This window comes from Neolamprologus brichardi, chromosome 6 (assembly GCF_056152115.1).
Source record: "Neolamprologus brichardi isolate AB-2024 chromosome 6, ASM5615211v1, whole genome shotgun sequence".
Classification (NCBI taxonomy): domain Eukaryota; kingdom Metazoa; phylum Chordata; class Actinopteri; order Cichliformes; family Cichlidae; genus Neolamprologus; species Neolamprologus brichardi.
The window spans coordinates 34,330,559-34,349,179 of NC_142109.1; the positions used below are offsets into that span (position 1 = coordinate 34,330,559).

The window sequence follows — 18,621 nt, forward strand, 5'->3', positions numbered from 1 at the left end:
GGAAAAGTACGAGCTGTCATCGAGCAGAAACGGGAGCTGGAAGCATGTAAATATAATAATAACCACTGCAGCCAAGAAGAGTGCCTGATGAGCCCAGTTGTAAGTAAGCTATTAAGACTCGACTGTACACCGTGTTCGTGTTTTCCTCCAAAAACAATAAGTTCCGTTGGAGCAGCCTTTCAACGCCTCTCTCTGTCTGTCGCTAGCAAAGTTGACCCAGACAACAAAGTAAAGCTAGTTTTCGGCTACGAGCCCGACACAGAACCCACCGTATTAGCCAGAGGTCCCTTTACTACGGTTCGGAGCCGCGGACCTTAAGTAACAGTAATAAATCACAGCAATAGTACATTCATGTAGTTGTAAACAGCATGATAATATATTAAGTAATCCAAAGTATTCAGAATACGTTACTCTCATTGAGTAACGTAACGGAATACGTTACAGAATACATTTTGGGGCATGTAATCTGTAATCTGTAATGGAAGTAACCTTCCCAACACTGTCTATAGATATTAAAGCATTGATAGTGGTGCCAACTTCCTGCTTACAGTTTGGATAAGGAGACTTCCTGTCTCAGCTTGTCATTTGCACATTGTGAAATTAATGGTTTTTGCCAGTTTGGCGTGGAACAATCTGACTCAGATACCTCGGGAATTCATGGGAATGCAGACTAAGAGCAGGTTTTTGTTATGTTTGATCCCAGTAATTAGCTTTTAATCATCTGTAATTGAGTGGTGTGGTTTCTTCACGCGTTCCAGCACTCACACAGTGTCAGAAGCAGAACGAACACAGGTTAAGCCCTTCACACCTTAGAAATAAATGCGGATCAAACCACTGGAAGCACTGGAAACAATGTGGTAACGACCAGAAATGCATCATGCCATGCATTTCACGGCTGCTAAGCCAACAAACAAATTTGTTCATAACAGTGAGGATGATTGAAGGGAACAGCTTGATCGTTTTGTCACGCACTGGGCAAGGTGGCTCCTCCCAACAGAGCAGGAAAGTGAGCAGAACATCTTTAATCAGTTGTTTGTCGTTAACATATATTGTCAATGTCACAGCAGTCTCATTCTTACATATTAATGAGACGTGAGGAATCAAGACGTGAAACAAGCGTCTCAGAAAACAAGGAATAAATTGAGTGGAAACAACCTGAAGGGACAAAGTATTAAATTCCTAAAATATTTGTATAATATATATTTTTAAACGTGCCTGAAAAACAATTATCTCCATCGCACTTTGTTTGACATTCATAAAGCACCCCAGGGTTACAGTGTGCTTGCTTCTCACAAAACAATTAGACTAGGCGTGCCACTGTCGGCTGTCATTTATGGTTGCGTAGAAAAAAAGGTTGGGTAAATATGTCAAACGTCTCGAACAAGTCATGGCTGGGAGCTCAAAGGAGTTCCCGGCGGGCTGTGGGGTCAGACAGTATGCTGGATGGCGAGTACCCGTTAAACTGCAGAGGCTTTCTTACCTCACTCAAGTTTGGCTTTGGCATGTTTATGGATGTGTTTAGTTGAGTGAACGGGGTCTAGCATACTGAGTATATTTCGGCTGTTTAGCCCAGGACACAGGGGCGCGTTTAAATATATATTTTACTCACATTTAGCCGCTTCTTTTCTCCTTGTAATTTGACCACTAGAGGGAAGGATTTGCATAACTGGAAAAAGCACAAAACCACTGACAACAATGATAATGATTTTAATATCATGAGGGGGAAACTGAATGACTGAGGCCTGAAAAATATATTTTATGTAGTTCCACTTGACTTTATTTGTATCCCGCTGTAACTTTACTGTATAAAGAGCTAACATCTCCAAAATGTCAGGAGTAGTTAGTCGTTACAACAAGTGTTTGTGAACTAAAAATCAAGAATGTGGGATACTGTTTGTCCGTGATTTGGAGAACCCAGCGGTGCTCCCGACGAAGGGAAAACCAATCCTGCAGGGAGACCTACCTCGGCACTTGTGCAGGTGAAGCCAAAGGGAAGATCTGCTTCACCATATTTTCTAGTCTTTGGCTTAGAATGAAGTTGGTTTGGAAACATATTCAGCGATGCTTCATCTTCTGCTTTGCGTTTGTGTAGGCGCCCCGTGCTAGCAGTGTCCAAGTGTTGTTTTTGGTTTTTTTCCCTTTTCATGCCGCGCCCCCCCCCCCCCCGCAATGGTGTGGTGGATCATAAATTTGATTAGTTTTGAAGTTGTACATCTCTGTTCCTTACATTTCATGTGGTGCCTTTATTAATGTTTTATTTGTTGCTTTATGCAGTGGGAATATAGGGGGAGATATGTAGTGAAAGTTTTGCCTGGGTTGTTTGTGCGTAGATCCATTGGTAATGCCTCAGGGCTCCAGTAGGTGGGTTCGCGCGCTTCCTCCTTCACTCAATACAGACGAGTGAGAGCTGCGTGTCTGTGCCGTTCTTTCACCTCTCCTCACTATTTCCCCTGTTTAAGGTAACTGTCATGGACAAATCTGTATAAATGTGTGTTACTGTTGATTATTACGTTGTTATCATTGTTCATTGTAGCGAAAGATGTGAATTGCGGACTGTTTTTGGCTGAGAAGTTTCAGTTAATCTCTGTTACTGTGTATGCTAGTTTTCGCTATTACTCCGCCATATTGTGTGAAGAGTTTTCTGTTACTATCTGTTTAGCTTCTGAAACTCAATACAGACGAGTGAGAGTGAGAGCTGCGTGTCTGTGCCGTACTTTCACCTCTCCTCACTATTTCCCCTGTTTAAGGGCACAACAATGGCTCTGCGCCCCCCCCCCCCCCCCCCCCCAGGGGGCGGGCCCCACACTTTGGGAAGGTCTGGACTACAGTAAGAATAACTGTAATTTACCATCAACCATTAATTTAATCTCATCTGCTTACTTTCTAATCCTAATGAAAAAACTCTTACATCTACCTTCAGTTTAAGACCTAAATATAGCTAAATCCTTCAATAAATGGTTATTTAGTGACCATTAGGACAGCCAACAAGCTGTAAACGCTTATTATAAAAGCAGCTGTCTCTTATGTGGACAGCAATTAGCTGTGTACGGGTTCTGATCTTAGAACCTGCAGTTTTATTTGTCTTTGAAAACGAGGAGTTGTGCTCATTGTATAAAACGTTCATGCTTTTTCACTCTGTTCCTCCTACTTTCTGGTTATACCCTCTGTTAATATTTAGTGTGTATTTGTTCCTTCAGTGGTCTAAAGAGCTTGGAAATAAAAGCTGGATTTCTTTAAGTTGTTTGAAGATACTTCACCTCTCATCCAAGAAGCTTCTTCAGTTAAGAACTGATTAATTTCACAATGTGCAAATGACAAGCTGAGACAGGAAGGCTCCTTATCCAAACTGTAAGCAGGAAGTTGGCACCACTATCAATGCTTTAATATCTATAGATTACTTATTGTAGATTACTTGTGTAGAACTGAAACCAAACCAAACCATAAAGAATACTGATGTTTATATCACAGTGATGGTGACGCTGCTCCAGGCCCCTCATTGCAACCGATCAATCGGGGGTATTTGTGATGTCACAGATTCTGTGGAGGCAAAAAAAGAGAAAATACTGAAGTGTGGCTCATTTGATTTAAGCGGCAGCGCTCAGATCGCAGGGGATCAGGGGTCCGTGAACTGGTTAAAGGACAAACTTGAATCTATAAGACTGGGGTTCAAGTCCACCGTGATGCCCTGAGTTCATGCGGACTTAGTTTTATAGTTACTTGTTTTGTTTTTTATTTAATTACGTCCACACCTTTGTTAGGTTCATGCAAAAAAAAAAAAAGTACTTGATTTGAGTAAAAGTCAACAGATGTGCAGTTGCTCTGATGGTCTAATATTGTTCTAATCTTGAGGCTATCTCCTGCACCACCAAGAGCATCCTGACGGGAAACATCTGCACCTGGTATGAAACAGCACCAAGCAGGACAGAGTGGGGTGAACACATCATCCTGACCTTCAGCTCTGAACTGAACAAGCTTCTCGGATGTGAGGTGAAACGTCTTCAAGCAACTTAAGGAAGTCCAGACGCTTTTCTTTCCAAGCTCTTTAGACTACGATGACCTGGATGACTGAGAACCTTCACAGACTTGTTCCTTCAGTGTTTCCCCGTGTGCTGATTTCTGTTTATTTTGGTAGCCTTATGATAACCCGTGTTTTGCATTAATGTGTGTCTTCCCTTTGTCCTTTATCACATCGTCTGTTATCCTTCCTTGCGTGAGTGTTTCTGCCAGAATTCTGTTGGTTGTTTGTTTTGGACTTTATGTGAAGAAGGTGCCAGATGTTATCATTTCTGTCTGTTTTACCCGCCTGAATCTAACCTGCCTAGAGCACCAAGACTGACATTAAAACAGCAAATAATTACATGTCAAATTAACCTCCTAGGACTTGCCGTCCACATATGTGGCCATCAGATTTTGGGTTGTCTAGACCAAAATGCTAAATTTTGCTCTACAAGGGCCTAATATCCACTAACGGGGCGATCGTGGCTCAAGATTTGGGAGTTCGCCTTGTAATCGTAAGGTTGCCGGTTCTAGCCTCAGCTTGGACAGTCTCAGTCGTTGTGTCCTTGGGCAAGACACTTCACCTACTGGTGGTGGTCAGAGGGCCCGGTGGCGCCAGTGTCCGGCAGCCTCGCTTCTGTCAGTGCGCCCCAGGGTGGCTGTGGCTACAATGTAGCTGCCATCACCAGTGTGTGAATGGGTGGATGACTGGTTGTGTAAAGCGCTTTGGGGTCCTTAGGGACTAGTAAAGAGCTATACAAATACATAACAAGGACATTATACTGCCACTGTTCTATCGAAATTTAACGTGAATGTCCTCGATCTAATTTTTCTCAGAGACAAAATAAAGGTAAAAAAACAAAAACAGGTAATTCTTTGTTTTTTTATTCATCAGGCCCTAATCAACCAGTGAGCTGAAAATGCACAGAAAAGGGAAGCTAATGCAGCGGTAGCTTAAACCTGCGTTCTTTCTGGTCGTCTGCTCTCGCTGCAAAAACATCTTTGTTCACCTGATCTAAGATGTAAACATTTACTAAGGAGGTTGTGCTTTAAGTCACTACTTTAAATTCTTATTTAATACAACATGATTTACATTTTTTATCATTATTCTCCCATTTGCAGTAAATTAGATGATAAAGCGGGGCAATTAAAGTTTTATGGACAGAGTTAAATCTGACAGTTTTTAGAGCAAGGCTCCATGATGTAAGTTAGAATAAACATATGTACCGTTTCATGTTCACCTTCTGCTTCAGCAGCATCTGCTGCTTTTCAGTTTTGCTACACGATGACAGACGCCAGGACGCTTAACTCGAGCCTTCGGAGTCACAGCGCGTGGCTGAAAGCTGCTTCGTCAGAGGTGAACTGCAGATCACAGCGATAACTGTTAAACCTGCATTTTTACAAGCGATCATTTTCACATTACACGCATTCACTTGATTCTTACTTTAAGCTCTTGTGTGTCTAACTCCAGTCGTGTTGGTCCAGAGCTAAACTTCCTTGTCATTTTAACCCGACATTTAATCTTGTTTGTTTAGGCACTGAGTAGGAGTGTATACTTGCACGCACTTGCACCTTCTACAACCGTTTTCTTTTTTCCTTGGAACGAATTTGCCTGCAAAGAATTCTTGTCAGTAATTCTTTGAAAATCCGGAATAATGTGAATTATTTCAGAGTGAAATACTTTTTCTAATCACACTGAAAGGTAAGGGACACTGAACAGGACCTACCTCTGCATTTATTAACAGTAAAACATCTGCCTCTAGTTGAAGTAATTGGACATAATTTAAATGAAGCATTGATGTGTTTGGATACATGTCTGTATGACAACAAACAGGCTTCATGGGAATTGGAGCCGATTCGCAAGTTTTAAAAGAAGGCTCTTGGCAACTGCTGTGAAAATGAAAATAAAATGTGTTTGTAGTTTCTGTTTATCCAGGAGTTTACCACCATTACTGCCAAGATCAACACCTACCTGTACTGTTCAACATTTTCTTGTGCAACAGATAAGCAATGCAATCATATCAATCAGAAGGGAACATTCTCAGTTGTTTAAATGTGGATGAGGCCACAGATCTGTGCTTCCTTCAGGATAGAAATGTTTCTTCAGATGTTCAGCTTTTTTTCCTTCAGGCTGCCACACATCATGTCTAATAAAGAAGAAAACATTATTCGAACTTTGCACATTTTATTCTGGTGTTAACAGCCGATCTTGGTAAAAGTCTGATTTGTGGACTGTTGGTTTATTAGCACTCAAGGAAAACATGGATCCAGCAGCGATCTGTAAGTTTACAGCGGTCCCCACCTGAAGCTGAACACGGCTGATTTTATTTAACTAATCTTAAGATGCTTTTTGTCATGGTCCTGGGTCCTTTTGACCCAGCGTTTTGTGTTTTCTATTAGTGTGATTGTTGGTTCTGTTCTTCCTCTGTTTAGTGTTTACTCTGTTCTGCCCGTGTGTTCCTGTATCAAGTCCGCGTTTCTTAGTTTGTGTCCTTTCATGTGGAAGTTCCTGTTTTATTGTGAAGGTCTGCGTCTTATGTGAGTGTTTTCAGTTCGCCTCCCTAGTCTCGTCACGTTAATCACTTCCAGCTGTGTGTGATCTCCCTGTGTTCTCTGAGTGTATTTAAGTTGTGTCTTCTGTCATAGTAGTTGCTGGTTCTGCATCTCCGTCTCATGTCTCAAGGTTTCAAGGGTTCAGGTTTGTTTTCTAAGCTCTGCCCAGTTTAGGTTTTCCAGTTTCATGTTCACCCACCATTGCTGTTTGTCCCCACTCCTGTAAATAAACACTCACCTGCACCAGAGCTGCCGCCTTTTGGGTCCTTTTCTACAAACTCCACACATCTGCCACACCGGACGTGACACTTTTTTGTTTATTGTCCACAGATGCACATTGAACTCAGTCTACAGTCTGTTAGATGACGTCTGCAACACCATCCGTGTTAGTGTTTTGGTCGCTGCTGCGTTTGCTTTTCTTTGCCTTTTTCTGGGCAATTCAGAACCACCAATGAACCTAACTCCACTAACTGCACGTGGCAGGAAGTCAGAGTGCTTAAAGAAAGAGTGTCAACCACTGCAGACACACACATGTCTGCTAATTCGAACTAAAGAACAAATAACTAACTTCACTCAATGAAATAGAAATCGTGCATCTTTGATAGTTTCTACAATAGAATACAATAGATTGATGGAATAGCCTTTTATTGTCATTGTGCATGTACAACAGAGTTATGGGTGATCCACAGCGACTGTGAGGGAATAAAATGTAAATAGTGAGACAGCAGAAATAAATAAGAAACGTAAGAAATATATACAAAACATGAGAAAGACACACATTAAAGAACAAAGTGCTTGGAAGTAGTGCACAGAAAAGACTTAGATTGGTGGGTGGGTGGACACGGGTGGGGTGTGTTGGTGTTTGTTAACAGTCTGAATGGCCCAGGAGAAGAAGCTGTTTCTGAGTCTAGAGGTGTGGGACGTGATTGATCTGAGATCAAAAAACAAAAAACAGAAAACCTCTTGATTCTTTTGCTTTGATGTAGTTACTTACTAAGGTGGTGGTGTTTTTTCTTGTTTGTTTGTTTGTTTGTTTTGTTTTTGCTTTGTTTGCCTTCTCTCACCCCAACCGGTCGCAGCAGATGGCCGCCCCTCCCTGAGCCTGGTTCTGCTGGAGGTTTCTTCCTGTTAAAAGGGAGTTTTTCCTTCCCACTGTCGCCAAAGTGCTTGCTCATAGGGGGTCATATGATTGTTGGGCTTTTCTCTCTGTATCTATGAAGCGCCTTGAGGTGACATTTGTTGTGATTTGGCGCTATATAAATGAAATTGAATTGAATTGAATTTTATTATTTGCTTCGAGCCCTGTGTACAGGAGCTGCATGCTAAAAGATCTTTTGTTAAAAGGGTTGGCGTAATAAGCAAATGCTTCAGCCAATACCTTTTGATTAGCCTTGTCTCATGCTTTCTTGCTTTGTGGTAAATCTTTGTTCTGTCTTCACTGAGATATTTGAATGCTAATCAATAAACATAAACATAAAAAAAAAAAAAAAAAAAATCTGAGGCGCCAGTCAGAAGGCAGCGGGTCAAAGTGCTTGTGGACAGGGTGCGAGGGGTCACCTGTGATGGCCCAGGTTTTTCTGAGACAGGAAGTTCTGGTGATGGCCTCCAGGGGTGGCAGAGGGCAGCCGGTTATGTTTTGGGTGGTGTTAATTACTATGTGCAGATTCCTGTTCTCAGTCGTGGCCTCTACGTACCAAACATCCAGACAGTAAGAGAGCCTGCTCTCCACTGAGGAGTGGTAGAAGGCCAGCAGCAGCTTCTGCACACGGAGGAAGTGCAGCCACTGCTGGGCTTTCTTTACCAGGGCGATGGTGCTGTGGGTCCAGGTGAGATCAGCGGCGATGTGGGTGCCCAAAAACCTGAAGGTGGAGACAGATTCACCCTGTTCTACATTTGTGATGATGAGTGGAGTGGAGCTGTCTGTGCCTCTTGAAGTCCATTATGACACAGCACATCAACCATTTGTCAGTTAACTGAATTAAATGCTCCAAAATGCACCAACAGCACAAACAGAGTCAACTGTTCCACTTCAGTGACTCCAATTAGCTGAGGTGAGTCCAAGAAGACAGCTAACAACTATAGATGGAAACAACCTGTCAGTCAAAGCAGGCACTCCCTTCATGGCATTGAAATGGATCACTTATAATAACGGTCACACAGTATGAAGGACTCAGGAAGGAAGTTTTGCAAACACACGATTCATCTTCTAAATTGTAGGAAAAGTTTCTTCTCTTCTGGTTTGTACGAGCGCTCATGTGAACCTAAAAAGCTGCTCATCCAACTTTTAGCAAACGCAACCCAAGTGCTCACCTACAAAAGCTTGTGCAACAGCAGCAGCCCGAGGGAACAACACTCCAGAGGAAATGACTTTTTCAGAACTGGCTACATCTACCAAAGATGTATCAAATCCATTTAATTTATTTCTTGGTAACACTGCGTCACGCTGCGTTTGTTGGATGTGTCAGTGTTTTTTGATAGAAAAGGGGAGCTACCAGACCTAACTCCAGTGCCCCCAAAGGAAGCGTGCCACCAGAGCCGATCTAGGAGAGCCGTTCCACTTCATGGTAACCTCACTGTGCAGAAGACAACTGCAGCTCAGCTGTGTGTGCAGGAGGGGGAGTGTGCCCTCAAAGCTTTTTAATTAATTAATTAAATTGTAAAATCTTTATCTATATCTGCTTCCAGACAGAAAAAAGCACCCTGTCTTTGCAAGTACAGCATAAAAAATGTCAGAATTTAAATAAAATAACACAAGGATCTCATCTGGACAACCAACTGCTCCAAGTTGGTCAAGAAGGCTCCTCTTCTTCCTGAGGACTCTGAGGAAGAACCACCTGTCCTCAGACATCCTGGTGAACCTCTACCGCTGCACCATCGAGAGCATCCTGACCAACTGTATAACAGTCTGGTACAGGAGCTGCTCTGCCTCGGCCCGAATAAACTGCACTACTGTAAATGCTATATAGACAGTCGTTCTGTACTATACTATAATTATATAATTTACTCATTAATTTTTCAAGTAACGAGTAAAGTAAGGGATTACTATTGCAAAAACGGTAATTAGATTACTGTTACTTTCCCGTAGGAACGCTGCGTTACTGCGTTACTAAAACTGTGATTTTTTGCGAGAATGTCTCATGACAGTGACGTAAGCGAGTGCGACGTTCGTGACAACAGCTGTGTGCAGATCAACAATGGATCATATATCGAGTGCAGAGAGAGTATGAGCGTGCAGCGTTTAAAGCGTGGAAGTACTGACCTTACTTTGAGTTTGATTCCATAAAAAGTGACAAAAACATTAGTGTCCGTTGTGCGTGGGAAGAAAACTTCTTTTTACAGCGAAAAAAACCCTAAACTTCCAAACAAGCACCGAGTAGCTACGACGTAATGGGAAACTCACAGAGAAACTCGCGGATTCTTCCACTGACCGCTGCACACCTGCACCAGGGTAACCCTCCGCCTACCCCACTCCTGCTTTACAGGTGAAAATAGAGCAACAGGACCGCTAGTCTTTGACTTTATTTATTTTCTGCTGTGTTTTACTTGCATCTATTTGAAAGACTGAGTGTAAACACACAAAAAAATATATATTTTATTTTATGTGCTGGAATGTGCAGAAAATAGGTTTAAATGTTAAACTAATTTCTTCCAGTCAGAGAATGTTGCATATAATTAAATTTTTGCTTGATGCATAAAGTTAAAAGATTAAAACTAATAAAACAAGTTTTAAAAAGAGACTTTTCCATTTGATTACATTTTGTATGATGATTATGTAGAAAAAGTAGAATTGGGCTGAAAGATCTATCGCTTTATCACCTATTCAAGTTGTAAATCGTGTTTTTAAAAAGTAACTAAGTAACTAAGTAATTAATTACTTTTGAAAATAAGTAATCAGTAAAGTAACGGGATTACTTTTTTGGGGAGGTAATCAGTAATTATTTACTGATTACTTTTTTCAAGTAACTTGACCAACACTGTTCATAACATACCTTCATACCATGTACATTGTAGCATACCCATAATAGACCCATATTTTGTATTGTATCTATATTATTGCTAAAGCACTTTCTGGATGGATGTTAACTGCATTTTGTTGCCATGTACTTTTGATATGTGCAATGACAATAAAGTTAAATTCTGATTCTGATTCTTTTCTCCGTAAAACACAACCTTTGTATGTTGATTGGTTGGTCCAGGATTTATGACAGGACACATTTTTTTGTAAGAGATAATTAAAGGTTAGACATGCAGCACACTGGAGACTTCCACGTGTACATGAGAAACAGCTGGTTGTAGGGAGGGAAAATGATGCAATCCAGTAACTGCTGCTTGTTTCCTGACATCAAAAGGGCTCGTGGCGTGGTGACATGCCCGAGACTCGCATAAAGACACTTTACTACTACTTAAACATCTATACTGCACCAACCAGTTGTTTTAAAAGTGTGATACAAAGTAGTAGAAACTTGAGCTGCAGCTCTGTAGGCTAGAGGTGTAAATACTGGCCCAGTATCACTGATACCAAGTACCAGTAGTGATACAACAAACTTAATGAGGTGAATGCATCATTGTTGTGCTGTAAATACATTCATCTTAACAGTTAACACAAAAGGGTTATTACATTTTTTCACTTCCAATAAAATCATTTAACATGTTTCAAAAGGATGATTACATTATTTCAGTCTTTGAATGTACTCTATTGGTAACCAGTCAGCTGATGTAACAGCTATCGTGACCAACAACACTTTGAAAATTACTAATGCTGTTGAGCCCACATGAGTCATAACTGAAACATGACTTTCACCACCATAAACTATCTGGGTTTTCTCTACCAGGAGGCTCGGCGTCTGTGCCGGGGATCTTTGAACGTTTTATTTCTATTTTGCAGCTTGTTGTTGCCTTTTTCAGTTTTTCATCCGTTTGTACAAACTGGCAGTTTTGCAACAGCAGAGAATTCCCTTCTCACACGCATATTGCAGTTTGCTGTGTGTTCACCGACAGCTGTAAAATGTTCCTGCCGGATGCTCCTCTCTGCAGCCCACATGTGTCTTTGCACACGGTGTCACATGACAGAACGCGGGGGAGAATCGTATGTGCATGAGAGGAGCTGTGTTTGCACAGACACGTCTACTTTGTGATGAAAGGGGAGCAACATACTGAACCTAAGGAGTGAAAAACTGAAACTGAAGTATCCCATCCCCATCTATATGATGCCAGTAGCAACGTTGCATTAATACTATCAATGTTTGGATCAGTCCGCCCACTCCTACCACAGGCCCCCATTCATATGCATTCCCAAGTGAACTGTATCAGAGGTTTTCTGGTTTCACCCTGATTGCGAGTCTATGGCCACCCCTTGGCTCCGCCTCTGTTCAGAGAATGAAGCCTGTCTGGTCAGGTAACCCTCTTATCCCTGGGTTTTACCACTTTTTATACCTCATATGGAATACACTCACTTTTTAGATTAATATATATATAATATATCATTTTGAGAGACTCCTTTTATTCTTGTGGTAAGTTTGTAGGTCTGTCACTCTGTAACACCTGAAGCAGTTACTAACTAACAGCCGTACAGGCGATGCATTCGAGCCTAATCTTAGCTGCATTTGCATTTATGGCTTAACTACCATACACTTCTGGCAAATGTTTTCAGTGTCTGAGCAGAATCACCATGAGTCACCTGAGTAAATTCAAAATGCGGCCCATAGAAAAAACCGCAGATGTGGCATAGACAGATGTGAGCAGACGCTAACCTCTGGTCTCTGTTAGCCACAGACCTCCTTTAAAGGGAAAGAGTCTGCATTTCACCCATAAGCTGGACCTGCGCCTGACTTTGGGCATCCTGTCTTCAGCCTGTGTCAACAGGTCAAAATGCCAACTGTGAGACACGTTAGGGTGAAAGGTTCATCTCTGTAAGGATCTTATTTTTGGTCTTTGTTATGAGCGAATTATTCTATAAAGATTATTCCCACATACTTCTACCAAAAGAGAAATTCATCTTTCACTTCCTCCTCAGATTAAGAGGCTTAATTGAACATGACGAACGGCACGAACAATGGCCAACACGCCTCTTGAACAAAATATGCAACGACGGCCGTTACAGCGAATACCAAAAAGACCCACCACGCCTGGTCACACCTGCAGTGACGAGCAGTATACCTGTTTGGCAGCTCCCTCCTCTCATTCCCCTATAAAACCTTCCTCCGGGCTCCGTCAGCACCACCTCTTGCGTACCACTCGTGGAGACTTAGCGATCGCCGCACCTGAGAACAGAGACCGACTCATCATGACCTCCATGCGCCACGGATTATCCGCTCTTTCCCTCTCCTCCGCGCCCAGCCTGCGAAGCTCTCGGGGCACGATGAGCGTCTATGGCGGGGCAGGTGGTAGAAACGTCCGGGTGTCTTACGCCTCCAACGGCATCGGCTCCGGCTTTGACTTGTCACAGACGCTCTCAGGTGACAGCGGCAGCTTCTCCGTCTCAGGCAACGAGAAGGTGACTATGCAGAACCTCAACGACCGGCTGGCTTCCTACCTGGAAAAGGTGCGCTCTCTGGAGACTTCCAACGCGCAGCTGGAGCGTCAAATCCGCGAGTGGTACGAGAAGCAGACCCCCACTGTCAGGGACTACAGCAAGTATGAGAAAATCATCGAAGACCTGCGCAAAAAGGTGAGCTCTCCCCTTCAGTAAATGTTTAAGTAAAGAAAACAATTTCAAAACTTCAAAAAAATGAAGCCGAACTCTTCTTTCCAACCCTTAAACCTTTTTTTTTTATCTCCAACATCTGTTGTTGATAAGCTCTGAATGTTGTCGAACTAAGTTCCCTCCGTTTCTTAGTATTTCTTTAACCCTTTCTGCATTAGGCGATGATGGAAATGCCGCTATTTGTTTGAAGAAAAACATAAAAATCAAACACAAATTAACGTTTCAACATATGTCGCCTCTTTTTCAAAGGAAGTCATCTGCTTCTTTTAAACACCAATAAGGCTATTCTGCAACATTATCAGTAACATATGGCACACCAGCAGCATCATTCAGTTGTCTGTCCGTGTTACGTGGATCAGATCTAAAAAACTACACATGACAAACTGGACTTTGTCACTCAACAGGATGTAGAAACCCTGCCAAGAGAGATGCTCAGACGCACTTGATGAACAGAATATTCTTTGATCCTGTTAAAGCATTTACACTGGAATGAATGAATAAACTTATTCTCAACCTTGCCAGCCCACATTCTGGACAATGAGTCACTACGCCTTTGTGGTGGTATTATATTCGGATTAGAAACCACTCACGCTATTTCTGCTTTGTTTACTTTTCCTAGATCAGCTTGGCCACACAGGACAACGCCAGGCTGATGCTGCAGATTGATAACGCCAGGCTGGCTGCAGAGGACTTCAGAATCAAGTGAGTGGGAACATTTGCCGATGTCTGTGTGGTGGAAAAACAATTAGCTGACTGGTATTTATTCAGACATGACTTCACCAGTTCTTGTTCTCTCTTGATATTACCACCGACCCGTAACAGTCAACAACAAAAGGAAAAAGTGGTTTAACTGGCCCAGCTGGTTTTTTAACGCTACATCGTCTTTGTTTGTTTTTTGTTTTAACATCAATCGAGCAGATACGGCAATATAAGCAATATTTGATCCCCAACAGGTTTGAGAATGAGCTGGCGGTGCGCATGTCGGTGGAGTCGGACATCGCCGGGCTGCGCAGGGTTCTGGATGACCTCACCATGAGCCGGTCTGATCTGGAGATGCAGGTGGAGGGTTTGAAGGAGGAGCTGGTCTACCTGAAGAAGAACCACGAGGAGGTGAGCGGCCTGCTGTCACTGATATCAGAGTGGCAGAGCAAAAAACAGACATGTGATGCACTTTGAAAGGCTGCACATCTGGAAACAGAGTGCAGAACAAAAGCATGAAAGTAGCTTTTGATGAGTCAGTTCACCAGCAATTTGACATCATTTGCCTACTCAAACAGCCGTTAATCCCGAATTTGTTTAGATCATTTTAATGTGACTTCAGAGCCTCAGGCTGATAAAAAAGGATACGACTTTTCAGATGACAGTCCAGGTCTGCTTACGATGACAAAAGTCTCAGCATAAAAAAACACATTGAAAGAAAAACGCTTTGGCCACACAGGACAACAGTGGGATACAGAGAAAACACAGCGAGTCAGCAGCACACAGAGTCATGAACTGAATCAGTGTGTGGCTACATGAATGCAGTGTTTATAAATGTTGGTACTTTTAGTAACAGTCTGGTTTTAACTGGCTCTTCACCTTAGGACCCAAACTGATTTTTTCCTCTCTTAGCGTTTCATGCTCTTACCTGTTACTGTTGTCATGGTTTCAGGAGCTCGCAGCCCTGCGTGGACAAGTTTCTGGCAGCTCTGTGAATGTGGAGGTGGACGCCAAGCCTCAGGAAGACCTGAACAAGGTCTTGGATGAGATCAGAGCTCAGTATGAGGGCATCAATGAAAAGAACCGCCGTGAGATGGAGGCCTGGTATAAGGTCAAGGTGAGGAGAAGAAGCTGCACTTTGATCTGAATCATCTCGTGTCTGCACTAAAATAAATGTGATCGCCCGATGGCTTGAATATCTTTGTGTCCATTTTGATACCTTTTAGTTTGATGACCTGAACAAGCAGGTGGCTTCCAGCACAGAGACCCTCCAGACCTCAAAGACTGAGATCAACGATCTCAAGAGGACCCTGCAGGCCCTGCAGATTGAGCTACAGTCCCAGCTCAGCCTGGTAAGGAAGCCTCTACATAGCAGCAACACATTTGCAGCATTTTCCTGAACACACCACAAACCGCAGTTAGTCAACCTGCCAGAAACCATTTTTTATGCCTTGTGCGACTCAAGTGGAAATACGAGTTTCAAAACAAGCAATTAGCACTCGGCACACACTCATTTATCCTCGTGTGTTTACTCTCCCACGAAGAAATCTGCCTTGGAGGGTCAGCTGTCAGAGACAGAGTCCCGCTACAGCCTGCAGCTTAGCCGGCTCCAGGCTATGGTGGACGGCTTGGAGAAGGAGCTCGGCGAGGTGAGGGTGGACATCGAGAGGCAGTCCATGGAGTACCAGCTACTGCTCGACATCAAGACCAGGCTGGAGATGGAGATCGCAGAGTACAGAAGACTGCTGGATGGAGAGGATATACAGTAAGTTACTTATAAATAAACATCTATCACTGTAACTACTTTTGCAGTAAAGCAGAGGTTTAAACTGGTGCCAGTGGCTGTATTAATGTGCTAGTGCTCTGGCATCAATGCATTTAAAGTCAGCCAAAGCTGAAGAGAGGAGCAGGAGTTGCAGCTAATCCAAAAAAAATTGAATAAAAATTTTGTAATCAGTTAGTTAGCTAGAATAGTTCCTGGGTTTTTCCAATGTTAGCTGCATAGGCGAAGACCACCCTCACTAACTTCTGATGCACTCCCATTCATTTTGTTCAAGAGTTACTCCTTGTCAGCTTTCAAAGGTTAAAGGGTTGGATGAAGAAATGGTAAAAAAAACTTCCTGCCAGAAGAAGGAAACATGAGTAAAACTAATGTGTCGTAATCTTAAAGCTGTGGGCATTAAAAAAAAGACCCAACAACATAATTTTTTTTTATTAAAGCAAACCAAAGTTTTGGGAATGCTAAGCGTCCTTAAAACATTAAAATGTTTCAAAAGCACAAACAGGAAATGCAGGTTCAGTTCAGTATCCCAAGTATGCTCAGAAAGCAAGAGGATACAGCACTCTGTGGCCAAATAAAGCAAACTTTAACCCTTAATAAAATCAAACCGGCTGAGCTATACAAATTCTCTCTCCATATAGATGTCATAAAAGAGGAAATTGGCTGTAAAGACTTTTATTTTTTATCTTATTTTATTATATACCAGGCTGTAAACATGTTCATTTGTGCTGTAAAGCTGGAAACTTTAACATGTGGAATGTTTTATCTTTTAAAAGTTCCTGCACCCAAAAGTTCATCATTTAGTACAAAATTAACTTTTTTCCTTTCATGCAGGAAAACCGTTAAGGTCGTCGAGGTCAAAGAAGAACGTAAGTTTACATCACTGCTGCTTTTATTTATCTCAGTGTTGTTGCCTGGTAAAATGACACATACTACAGGTTTAAATGTTCCTATTCGCTCCGCAGGTAAACCAGTCAGAACCCAGAGGAAAAAGGTGGTGATTGAGGAGATCATTGATGGGAGAGTGGTGTCCCGCACAGAAGATGTAGACACAGAGGTCCTCAGCAAGTAGACAGACTCTCAGCAGATCTGTACCAAAAAAACAACCAATAGGTGCCCTTCCTGTCCTCAGGTGTCTACTAAAGCTATTCAGGAAGAGAATCTGTAAATATTTCTCTCCTAAATCTTTTTTTTTTTTTGCATTGCTATTTGGGTTTTATTTTTCTCAGAAAATATTTATTCTGATTTAATGTTTCAGAAAATAACAAAGCTATTAAAATTGGAATAAAAAGTTTCTAAAAACCAGCGACAACGGTCCTAGGAGTCTACTCCTGCAGTACCTCACTCATACATTAGGTGGCACTGTTAAGCAGATTAGTGAAAAAGCGTTTGTGCAAAGTCAATTTGAATATTAAGCTACATTTTCAATGTTGTATGAATGGAAATGGCATTTTATGTAGCAATTCTTACATTAACAGTGCTGAAGGTGTTACATGTTGCTTTTTATAAGGGAGCCAATATCCTTGAAATGCTTAGACCACTGTGCTGTGCTATTCCACAGAATGAGAGCAGACCTCGCTTCCCATAAACATTTGTGTCTCTGACTTCTTTGTGTCCTTGTTTTCATTTCCTCAAATGAACAAACGTCTGCCTTCCTTTTCGTGTCATTTTCTAACCTAAACACAAGAAACGCGCACAAAGCTTTCAGCTCTTCCTTTGTGCAAAAAGAACATGCACATGCCTCATAATTAAACTTAATGTGACACACTGCAGTTTTGGTGCTAATGTACAAAAACAATTAGCAGGTGACAATATTTTCTTTGCTTAAATAGTATTCTTAGAGCAGGTATATCTTTCACACACACACACACACACACACATTTTGATTATTTGGAGGCAAATGCATCAACGTATTCTTAATTATAGACCATAATTAAAATGAAAATGATGTTTTGTGGGCAATTCCTGTTTGTAAGTATTAAATATAAACATATGTCTACAGATTTACAATAAATTAATAACTAACGCCGCTAAACACTCCTACCCCAATCCATGGCATACATCTAACGAGCTACACTGTGTGCTGCAAACATGGTGAGTATTCAGGATCAGCTCTTAACATTTAACATTCTTACGAGATCGATGTTACTTTAGCTTTATCATATTTATCATACGATTATTAATAATCACTTAATGTGTAATTACACGCAAACATATTTTAAGTTTTAATGTTTTTCTTTGGTTTGTTGTCCATAAACCTGAAATCAGCGCTGAGCTGAGGAAGAGTTCCTCACTCTCACTTCAAGTGATTGACTGCTGCAAGTCTTTTTGTGGTCTTCACCTGTTAGTTTGAGAAACCAGAGGTGTGAGAGGTGAAACGGCTTCACAGTTACCTTTTATTTTCAAGCTCTTACAGTTACCACGACGGATAAAAACCTGCACAGACATAAACATCATGTAGTGACTCACTCCTCTCTGCTCATGCAGTGTACGTCAGTGTCCACTAGATATCAGTATGCTCACAAAGATCGTCTGTTCCTGTTTCTGCAAAGTCTTTGACAAGTGGAGGTGATGCTTGTTTGTGCCCTCACCATGTGACAGCTGGGACAGGCTTCATACTCGGTCATGTCTATTTTTAGATTCAATTAAAACAAAAAAACTCATTTAAAATGAATATTAGCTGACACAAAGATATATTTGAAGATACACAGAAGTAGAATGACACAGTTTTCAGTGGGAACAGACCAGTACATCTCTTATATGTGTCATGTGAGACTGTTATGAAGAGGGGGGGGGCTAATTCCATTTAAGCAAAAGTTTTAGCGTCAAAATACAGTTAAAGCACCTTACTCATTAATTCCTTCTCTATTTGTTTGTTTGTTGTTTGTTA

At 41.8% G+C, this 18,621-nt stretch overlaps 1 protein-coding gene across 1 annotated transcript; it reads left to right on the forward strand.

Annotated features, from left to right (window-relative positions):
* The first annotated feature begins 12,727 nt into the window (after window positions 1-12,727).
* krt97 (keratin 97) lies at window positions 12,728-17,335 on the forward strand. Its single transcript, XM_087842187.1, has 8 exons — window positions 12,728-13,216; window positions 13,872-13,954; window positions 14,206-14,362; window positions 14,904-15,068; window positions 15,178-15,303; window positions 15,496-15,716; window positions 16,566-16,600; window positions 16,697-17,335. Exons 1-8 carry the CDS (start codon window positions 12,833-12,835, stop codon window positions 16,801-16,803), a joined length of 1,278 nt encoding a protein of 425 aa, XP_087698313.1. The 5' UTR covers window positions 12,728-12,832; the 3' UTR covers window positions 16,804-17,335.
* Window positions 17,336-18,621: the final 1,286 nt, after the last annotated feature.